The 10489-nt window shown below is 40.8% G+C and overlaps 2 protein-coding genes across 3 annotated transcripts in view; both read left to right on the top strand.

Moving 5' to 3' along the window:
* The window catches only part of LOC118333204 (neuronal acetylcholine receptor subunit alpha-9-II), a 5091-nt gene extending 746 nt beyond the window's left edge, over positions 1-4345 (top strand). The window contains exons 2-6 of the mRNA XM_035668749.1: positions 283-428; positions 1432-1586; positions 2251-2431; positions 2608-2959; positions 3566-4345. Coding sequence (XP_035524642.1) covers positions 283-428; positions 1432-1586; positions 2251-2431; positions 2608-2959; positions 3566-4344 — 1613 coding nt within the window. The 3' untranslated portion in view covers position 4345. The remainder of the gene's footprint in view (positions 1-282; positions 429-1431; positions 1587-2250; positions 2432-2607; positions 2960-3565) is intronic.
* Positions 4346-7794: 3449 nt separating this feature from the next.
* Positions 7795-10489, top strand: part of LOC118333203 (putative methyltransferase NSUN7) — a 19203-nt gene continuing 16508 nt past the window's right edge. For both annotated transcript variants that reach the window (XM_035668746.1, XM_035668748.1), the window contains exons 1-2: positions 7795-8281; positions 8789-9146. In XM_035668746.1, coding sequence (XP_035524639.1) covers positions 8795-9146 — 352 coding nt within the window. In that variant the 5' untranslated portion in view covers positions 7795-8281; positions 8789-8794. The remainder of the gene's footprint in view (positions 8282-8788; positions 9147-10489) is intronic.

The raw sequence follows: 10489 nt of genomic DNA, 5'->3' as shown, positions 1-10489 counted from the left end.
TAATACAAATTTTAAAAAAATGCATAGCATTTATGTCCTAAACACGAATGGAATTAAGAAAATGGAAATAATAAACAATCATAACTGTTTTAAGACTAACTGAAATGCATCATTTCAAACAATGTAAAGGAAAAATACTGTTTAACCAAGTGGGTCGTTCATGGTCTCCACATTTATAGAATTTCCTCAAAAGTTCTGGTAAATAAAACCACACTGAAAAGCACAACCGTTGGTTTGTCAAAAACTTCAAAATGACTGATGATCATGTCTTTCCCCGTACAGTGGCTCACTCAGCTGAGGGTCACTATGCCCAGAAGCTTCTGAATGATTTGATGGAAAATTATTCCAGCGCCCTGCGGCCTGTGGAGGACACAGACAGAGCCCTCAACGTCACCTTACAGATCACCCTCTCCCAGATCAAAGACATGGTGGGTACAAGCTCATCAGCAAGATCCCTCTAAATTCTTAAATGTTTATTATATGCACTGTTTATATGGTTTTAGTGATCAAAATAAACCATATTTATTCAAACCAGCCAACAGCACTGTCCACAACTAAAACATTATCTTTACTAAACTAATTAAGTGAAAGATCTGTAGAATTGTCTCGCCAATATTATAGCACCGCTTCAGAGGAATCCATCATGCACACAAAGTTCTTATTGAAGAGGTCATTTTGAATATTGTTTTGATGCCTAATATGTGACTATTTTCAGTATTTACTAAGAGCTCATTCCTCATTACAGAACCATAAACAAATCAATAATCAACATAAAATTTCTTGTCTGATAAATTAGTCTTACTGCACTCGCTTAATCATTGCAAAGACAGAAGTCCCCAAAGAAAGAGTTTGTAGGTGCTGATGTGTATGAATGACAGACCTCCTGCTGTACAGGTCGGGCCTACTGTTACTCTGGCTGGCTTAGGTTCCTGTTCAGGTTCAGTGCTGTGTCAGCCCACAGTGAATTATCGCTTGGGTTGTGCACGTGTGTTTGGGCGTGCATGGTTGAAGGCAGGATACAACTCTTGTACCGACTGTAATGTCTGTCATATGTGAGAAGACAGGAGTCAGAGCCAGACAACAAATAAGTGTGTGCATTGGAGTGTCCTATTACTCAAAGCGTTTGTTTTCTTCGGTTTGGTGCTTCAGCGAAGCTCTGGCAGCGATACCAAAACCACCCCCCACCTACCCACGTCTGCTCATCCACCTGATATTGACAGACAGGTCTGGATTTCAGTTGTGATAATCTGAAGCGTATCTGCTCTCGTAATGCTCATAGAGAGTTAATGAGCAACAGAGAAATGAGGAGACCAAGAGGACTGCTCTTTAAGCTGCTGTTAGTATGTATCCATTGTGTATGTGTGTGTCTGTTCTCACTGGTGACTGATTGTGACCCTGTGTGTGTGTGTGTGTGTGTGTGTGTGTGTGAAGGATGAGAGGAACCAGGTGCTGATTGCCTACCTGTGGATCAGGCAGACGTGGAACGATGCATACCTCAAGTGGGATAAAGAGGACTATGATGGACTGGAGGTGATCCACATACCTAGCAGCCTGGTGTGGAGGCCTGACCTCGTCCTCTATAACAAGTACGCCAGTACGTCACACAAACACACACACACACAAAATACTATAATTTTGGATCTTTCTGTTTCATAGGGTCCTATGTGGCAATTTTAATCAAAACCTCATTGTAGTAGATTAGGAACATTGTGGCACTGCAGCATCATCTTAAAAGATTGGTTCCTGCAAGCGGGAGGATTAGACACACATCCTTGGGAGCTAACCACTTCTACAGCCTTACGAACATTACTCAAGGGTGCTTCAGTAATCCGAATAATTGTGAGATTATAATTATACTTTTACAGTGATAATCTTCTTAAATTATATGACTCTTTACAACTGCAGAGTTACAAAGTTCTTTAGTTAACAAAGTACAATTTAAATGTATTAAAAGAAATGTATTATAGAGGATTCCAATAAAAAGAAAACTTTAAAAAATAACTTTTGTCAGACATGATCACAGACAGAATTCATACATTAGGAGGTGTGGAAGGAATTTAATTTTTGGGGCTGTATTAGAGCGTAAAAGTTTGTTTAGTACACAGGCAACTCAGTGTCAAAAGCATAAAAAACCCACTTTTAACACAATTTAACAATCTCCAGTTCTCATGCTAACTTCTGTAATAGCAGACTATACCATCTAGCCAAATAACCTGTGACAATTTGTGTCAACCTTTTCTCCTCCTCCAGGGCTGACGATGACTTCTCAGGGCCGATGGACACCAATGTGAGGCTGCGCTACAACGGAGAGATAACCTGGGATGCTCCTGCCATCACCAAGAGCTCCTGTGTGGTGGATGTCTCCTACTTCCCCTTTGACAGCCAGGAATGTAACCTGACTTTTGGTTCCTGGACCTACAATGGCAACCAGGTTTGTACATGTGCAATAAGGGTGTAACTGAGACTCTTGCCTTGACATATAGAGCTGTTCTTCTGTGGTCACATACATGTGTGTTTTTTGCTGAATTTGTATTTTCTTGGAAAATGTCAGTGGGTAAAAGTTGCTTGCTTCCTCTACACCTACTCATTAATTACACTTAATTCCAGGTAGACATCATTATGGGCATGGACAGTGGCGACCTGTCAGACTTTGTAGAAAATGTGGAGTGGGAGTGCCATGGGATGCCGGCCACCAAGAATGTCATCATGTACGGCTGTTGCTCTGACCCGTATCCAGACATCACCTATACAGTGCTCCTGCAGCGCCGCTCCTCCTTTTACATCTTCAACCTCCTCCTCCCCTGCTTCCTCATCTCCTTCTTGGCTCCTCTGGGCTTCTACCTGCCCGCAGACTCTGGGGAGAAGGTTTCCCTCGGAGTGACGGTTCTTCTGGCTCTCACTGTGTTCCAGCTAATGGTGGCTGAGAGTATGCCTCCATCTGAGAGTGTGCCGCTCATAGGTAAGAGTGTGTTTGTTTACGATTGTGTTCAAGCCAACATGTATTGGAGTTTTATGTGATTATAGCATCTTTAGGATTATTATACTTACCTAGGGGTGGCAATCTCAGTCAGTCAGCCCACTACTTTGGTCCAGTCTCTCAACAACTCCTGGATGGACACTGGAATTGTCCAAAGATAATGTATCCTAATGAGCTAATGATTCCTTGAATTGACTTCTGCCATGAGATTGACATTTGTGGTTAGAATGAAAGCTCCCCCTCAGGATTAGTTGTTAGAACTTTGGTTATCATTTAACTTACCATATAGCACCATAATCATGTCAAAGTTTTAATTTGTCTGATATTTATGTCCAAATATTTATGTTCCAGCAGCCTCAGCTGTACTTGTTTAAAAATGTTTGTTTAAATTAGCAGTTAGCATATTAACGTGTGCATCTGACATGATGAACATAGTCTCACTCTGATTGCAGTTATTCAGTGAGGACAAATGAAAATAAACAAATGTTGAGGAATTATAACAAAAGTCAGAAGTATCTATATTTGTGAGAGTTCTAACAGCAAACTTCTATCCTGTCCTGTCTGTTTATGTTCCTGTCTGTCACACAGGGAAGTACTATATTGCCACTATGACCATGGTCACAGCATCCACGTCTCTCACCATCTTCATCATGAACATCCACTTCTGTGGTGCAGAGGCCAAACCAGTCCCCCACTGGGCTAAAGTCCTCATCATCGACTACATGTCCAAGATTTTCTTTGTTTATGAGGTGGGCGAGAACTGTGCCTCTGCTTCCTCCTCCTCCTCCTCTTCGTCTTCTCACTTCCCCCAGGATGACACCCAGCACCACATTCACGCAAATGGCAAACCAGGAAGCCACAGTAGCCGACGGGACTGGCAGAGTCACAAATACCCCAGACCTCAGACACCGAAGCCGCAGCACCATCCCAGAGTGAAAGCGCAGCACCACATCACTAGAGAAGACAGGAGCCACCTCTCCAGCTATGGACCCGGGAAATACGAAGGCTCTAATGGGAAAATCCCTACAGGTGATTGTTGTAAAGAAGACCAGAAAGTCCCCTCTTATCCTGAAGACCAAAAGCTTCCCTGCTGCCCTGAAGATAAAAAGCTTCCACCTCAAGGCCCCACAGTTACCTTTGGCCCCTGCGTGTTCTGTAGCCACGGCAGTGGCATCCCTGGTGCGGACACCAAGCTGGTGCGCAATGTTGAATATATCGCCAACTGTTTTCGAGAGCAGAGGGCCACTTGCGCCAAAGGGGCAGAATGGAAGAAGATCGCAAAGGTGATGGATAGATTCTTCATGTGGATCTTCTTCGTCATGGTTTTCCTCATGAGCATCCTCATCATTGGCAAGGCACCGCAGTGATGCTACGGGTTTTTATATATTTGACTTTTTTTTTGTCAAATAGAAACATCCAAGGGGCTATTTTGTGTTTTATAAACATGCTGTACGTTGAAAGATATATGGACTTTGTGGCTTTTACTTTATTAATAATAACAGTATAGATTACAGTGATTTGAAAATAAATAAAACGTACTTTGCATTCATTGTTTTTGCCCATGAACATGCAATGCTCAAACCCATGATTTTTTACACACATGATAATTTAGCATCCTATACATAGCAACATTATATACTTTGGTCATCTAAAACCTCACAACGGGCCAGACTTTAATAATGTATGTTGGCAATGTAGAGAACTTCTCATGAAAGGGCGCGACAAATGATAGTTGTTTAATCATTGTTTTCTGATGGCAGCCACTCTGCCTGCGTTTTGGCTACTTTGCTTCCTAAACAATCCCCACCATCTCTATTGATAGCATGTTGCAAATGTACAGTCTATTACCATCCCTGTCAAGTATATACAGGTACTTCATTATCTGACCCTTGAATACATGTAAGGGGATCTCAAGTTAAAATATGACCAATGGAGACAGCACATGTCTTATTCACTAGTGTGAAATCGGATGCCTGGGGCTGAGAGTTACAGCGTCAGTGCACACTCCGGATCTGCAGAATCATTTTTCTGTTCAAAATAATCCAGTGAATAGTTAATGAGCAAGCTTTGTTTGTAGCACAGCCAGGGCAGTGAGGATGTAAGGTAATATCAGGAGCATCAATTATGTAACACAACACACTCTGACACCCCCCTTTACCCAAAACCCCATACCTTGAACTTGGAAAGTCAAGTGAATGTGTGTGTACACACACATGAACAAGGTGGGAGAAAGAATAAATAACAATAGGGAAAGGAAAAAACCTAAGATTGTTTCATTAATTTAAGTACTGTACTTAAGTAGAGTTTTACTTCAATTCCACTATATGATGGAAATCTTATACTTTTTATAAAACACTTTTATACATTTAGAAATATGATGTATTGCTATAGATTTATTAACCAAACTATATAAGATATATAGTAGACAGATATATAGATAGATAGACACAGACAGACAGACAGAAGACATGACAGACCAGATAGATAGATAGATAGTAATAGATAGATAATAGATAAGATAGATAGATAATAGGATAATAGATAGAGTTAACAAATCCCATGAAAAGACCAAAATAACAACGTGCCTTTCTGTTACAATACTAAATCTGTAAAAACTGGTCATAAATATATCCCTTTGTCTTTATATTAAAAAGAAAAAGTAATTTCCTAAACCAGCTGGGCACTGTAGTTTTTGGCAAATGTATCTTAAACTGTGTGTTTTTTGGAGATTATTTTTAGTGGTGGATTGGGTGTGCTAGTATTTATGGCAGTGGGATTTGTGTATTTGGGATTGACTCAAAATAAACTGAAGTGCTCATGTTCATTGTGATGAAGCAATATGTCACACAGCAGAATAAGTTATATCAGACTTTGGCTACACAGGAAACACTTGTTACTAGGATCAATTCATTGTTGTTTTGGTCCTTTCATGGGATTTGTTGACAATATGAAGAGCAGACTTATTAAGTTGCGATTGAGTATCTTATACATTGTGGTATTGTTTTTATTTAAGCGAGGGATCTGAGTACTTCTTCCACCACTGGCATATACTTATATTTTTCCTCCTTCCCTATTCCTATACCTCTTTGAAAATGACCCCCCACAGTATGTTGGGAATGTAATACATAGAAGAGTCAGAATAGAACAAAAGAAAACAGGATTTTTAAGTAATGATCTCTCCCAGATTTTTTCACCACAATACCTTAATCGTACAGTAGAGGGCACTCATTTCCCACATACCACCCTGGTGGTGGATGCCCTAAGGTGTACTGTTTGAAGCTGCATGTGGCAATGTAAGTGCACAAAATCTGCATCCCAGAATTATTCCCTCTATCATCTATAATGATCCATGCACACATTTTTACCACTGAGAGGAGAAAAATTATTGGTGCACTGTTTATTACTCCTCTGGGTTATTGCATGGTAAAAGACTATACATCTTTCTTGCTGCAATTACATGATTAAATCAGGAGGCTATTAATGAAAGTGAGTTTGTCAGTGTCAAATGCAGCAGGCCAGCATGCCTGTTGATTGTTCTGTTGAGTCTCCCCAGTGTGGGATCTGTTGAGCAGAAATCAAATAGGCAGAGGAGTCAGAGTTTTTTTATCCTCCTCTCCAAAGAGATTGTTATTCTGAAGCACAATCTGTCTGATGTGTGAGAATATCTTGCATTTTCTGTCTGAGGGAAGCCGCCGACTGCATTGCATTCCATTAGTGCTCAGTAAGCCACAGGGGCCACAACAGGCTGTAATCACCATGGGAGGCCAGGAGAAGTGCGAACCATGTAATTTGGACAGACGTAGCAGCTCAGGCACTGATGGAAAAGACTACTGGGCAAATTACAAAGTACTTTGCAGAATTTCACTTGGAGAAGATTTATCTCTCACCACTTAGATTTACACACAGAATGGATAATCACTGTGATGATACAATTATCACACCAATGACTGACCAGTGGTGGAATGAAACCAAGTAGGCTACTTATACTATGTTACTATTCTTAATGACATTTTGAAGAGAAGTAAATGTGCTTTGTGCTGTACCACATTTATCTGACAGCTATAGTTTCTTTGCAGATTAGGGTGTTTACATTCAAAACATATAGTCATCTTGAATTGTCCGATAGTGTAAAAGTTAAAATTGCCACCACCCCAACCAGTTACAACACATTACCATGCTGCTTGACCATGTTAATTCATCATTCATGTATATTTTATATAATACTTACAACTTCCTTTATTTCTACACAATGGTATTGCTACTTTTACTGAGTACTTGTCCACTATTAAGACTAACTTTATATTTAAATTATATTATTATTATTATTCTCTATTTTATTACAAGGAAGAGATTTAACGTGTTATTTGGCACTCTTTATCAGGGCTTTGAAATCAAATTAAAAAATCCAAACAGAATGACATACCTTCTTTGGACTCTTGTGCAAATTTGAAACACTGACTGACTTTATGAAAAGGTGTCTGGACCTATAGTGTATAAAACTTTCACTTTTACATTTGGAATAGTCTTAGGGTCAAATATACAAAACAATGACACACTATACAAATGAATCATTACCAAATTATGTGAGACAACTGAGAACAACATGGAAGAATCAGAAATACTTTATACTTTTATTGTCTCAGGTGGAATAACTGTGGTACAAAGAGGAGAGGAAGTTATAAGAGGGGGCCAAAGAGCCATAATTCCTGTCTACACGCCTCTGTTTAGAAGCTTCCTTCACGGACCACAGCAGCTGCAGGCCATCTGCAACTGATTTGCATTTATGTACACTGCCCATCAGCGCTGTCATTAGCTTTCATTTGACATAACGCTCTGTGAAACTTTAACAAGCGCTCGGTGTTTTCCAGAGGACACCCAGCGTTAAGGAGATTAACTCTCGATCCGTGAAGAACAGGACCTTCAAATTAACATGCGGTCGCCATGGCGACGGAAGCACGCTAATCCAGAGCGCTTCCACAATGTTGACAAGACATTTAGAAGAGTTTGTTTTTGACTGGAGACACAACAACAACCCTGTATACCAACAGCGAAACTTTATTTTTTTTTTAAAATTGAATTAACGAGAAAGAGACTGAAGGGTGTCGCAGCTGGGGGGGTTAGGGTTGCAGTCAACATCTGTGGAAACGCCCATCGCTTAATAACGGAGCCAGATTCATAACACTTAAACTCTTTGCGTCGAGTGAAGGTCAACAGTTCAACTGACTTTAATACACCAAACATGAAGACTGCCGGATATAAGAGCAGGTTTTATGGTTAGAGAATACAGGACACTCTTCTCTTAAGGTGAGTTAACGTGATTTACACCGATATAAGTTAGTTTATCGCTGCTAATAGACATAAACGCCGGCTTAAAATTCATTTCACCTGCGTTAGTTATTCGTCAGCTAACGTTACTACACTTGTTTTGAGTCAGAGTTGTATTTATTTAATGTTAAATAACAATATGTGTCTCCAGTCGGTGGTATTTTTAGTCTAACTAGCTTTACTTTAATAGTTAACTAGTTAACTTAGGTCATAATGTTTGCTTAAGTGTTTAACCTGTAAAAGTTTCTACAAACCTGGTGAGCTCAAAAATGTACTAACTTAAATCAAAAATTTAAAATAACACATGTTACATCATGGTCATAATGTTGACATTTGGCAGTAATGTAGCTGGATATTTATTCACAGTTAAACTAACAAAATGATGCCTATATATTTGACCTAACTGAGTTATATGGGTGAAGTCAGCACAGACTCTTATGTGTGAGTGGTTTGTGTGTTATTTAAGGTTTTACGGTGTGTTTTCAGGTGAAGATGGTGAAAAATAAAAGCACTGGAGGGCGCGCCAGTCGCTCTTCCACATGCAAGACAAAAAAGCCTGGCTCCCAGATCGAGAGCAGCAAGGACCCGACTCCTGTGGACGACCCGGCCGGCAGTGACACCGCCTCTGTTTCTCCAGAGCCCCAGACCCCCGGTCAAAGTCAGCTGGGCTTTCCAGACAGAGTCTACCTGCTGGCGTCTGTCATCTTCCAGAATAACCACCTGGAGAAGTCTGCGGCCCATCGGTTGGTGAATTACGGCAACCAGAGAGGGCTCCTGTTGCCTAAAGTCAAAGACGAGGAGATGCAGCGTACAGCTTTTGAGTTGGCCTTCAATACGCTTAAATGTGAGTGTGGAAGTGAAGTTGGCTACTGTTTTTTCCCCTCTTGTGTTCCTTCCACACACTTCACACACTTACGTTGTGTTGTTCAGGGCGACTTTGGAGTGAGGACACCAGCAAAAGGGTGTTCAGAAACCCCTCTTTTAATTCATTTCAGGTACATTAAATAAAACCTAATTGTTTCCAGGCAAACAAACATTTATAATGAGAATGAATCGCTGTGGGGAAGTTAATTGACAGGTAGAATTGGATGTAGATAGATTGATGAAGGGCAAGTAGAAGAGGAAAGAAATGCTTGAATGACTAGAGGAGGGGGGGGGGTCTGTGTGATGCTACAAATCAATTTGGCCCATAATCTGTTATCTGGGACCGGGACCGGGTCTGGGTGACCGAAGTCACGGGGGTGTGTAATCACCACGGTGATAAGAGAGGGGGGGTGATCCGGCTGTCAGCGCAGGAAGACGACTGGAGTCGATTGAATGCAAGAGGAGGTCAGTGTCGCAGGAGCTTCACGTCCCACAGTTAATGCAGATCACCTCAAAATGTCCATCGTCACGACCCCCACCACCTTTGTTGCAGTGAGCTAAATTAGTTGTACGGCTGTAGGTCAAAGCACTTACGTTATCTGGTGAAATCCACTCGACTGATGAGAATAATCAGAGAGAACTCAGAGATCTTAAAGCCAGGGAGTTGTTTTCATCCGTCACCCTTTTTAAACCCTATGAGAGAATAACTGTATACACTAGAAAGGATGAGGCGTTTATTATTAGTGTGGGCACAAGACGTGTTGGTTTGCTCAAGAGTTTGAACTTGAGCTCTGCTTGTAGGGAAAAACAGCCTCTTGAGCTCAGAACAATTACAATATACTGCGTCTCTTGTTAATGTAATCCCCTTTTTGTTCAGAGCTTATTTCAAAGAGATATTCTCTGTCTTATTGGTGACATGTTGGTGCAGTTCCTCTCTACAGGGGACACTGCAACAGAGATAACTTAAGAACAAAAGCCATCATTGGGTAGCTTTACATTATTATATATTATTTTTGGATCACGCTCTAAAATAAAAGAGAAGAAGGAGTTTTTCTGCATCTGATCTGCACAGCATATTAACAGTACGTCATTGTTATATAAGAACTGATCATTAATGAAACGCTGCTCCTGCTGGAAAGACGTGATTGTCGACTTCCCCTGTTCACCTGTATTTTGGTCACATGTTCGATCCGCTCGTGAAATTGGGTGCAGATGAAATGACACAGCCTCGAAGCCAATGTAAATCTCTCCCCTTCCTCCTCTTACGAACAGCCCGACTTTTGGTGCAGAAATTGATTTGCTAGTGACACACACACACACACA

The sequence above is a fragment of the Morone saxatilis genome, unplaced genomic scaffold, assembly GCF_004916995.1.
Source record: "Morone saxatilis isolate NCDOM2014 unplaced genomic scaffold, NCSU_SB_2.0 Contig22, whole genome shotgun sequence".
NCBI classification, from domain to species: domain Eukaryota; kingdom Metazoa; phylum Chordata; class Actinopteri; family Moronidae; genus Morone; species Morone saxatilis.
This window is presented reverse-complemented; position numbering and strand designations above follow the sequence as displayed.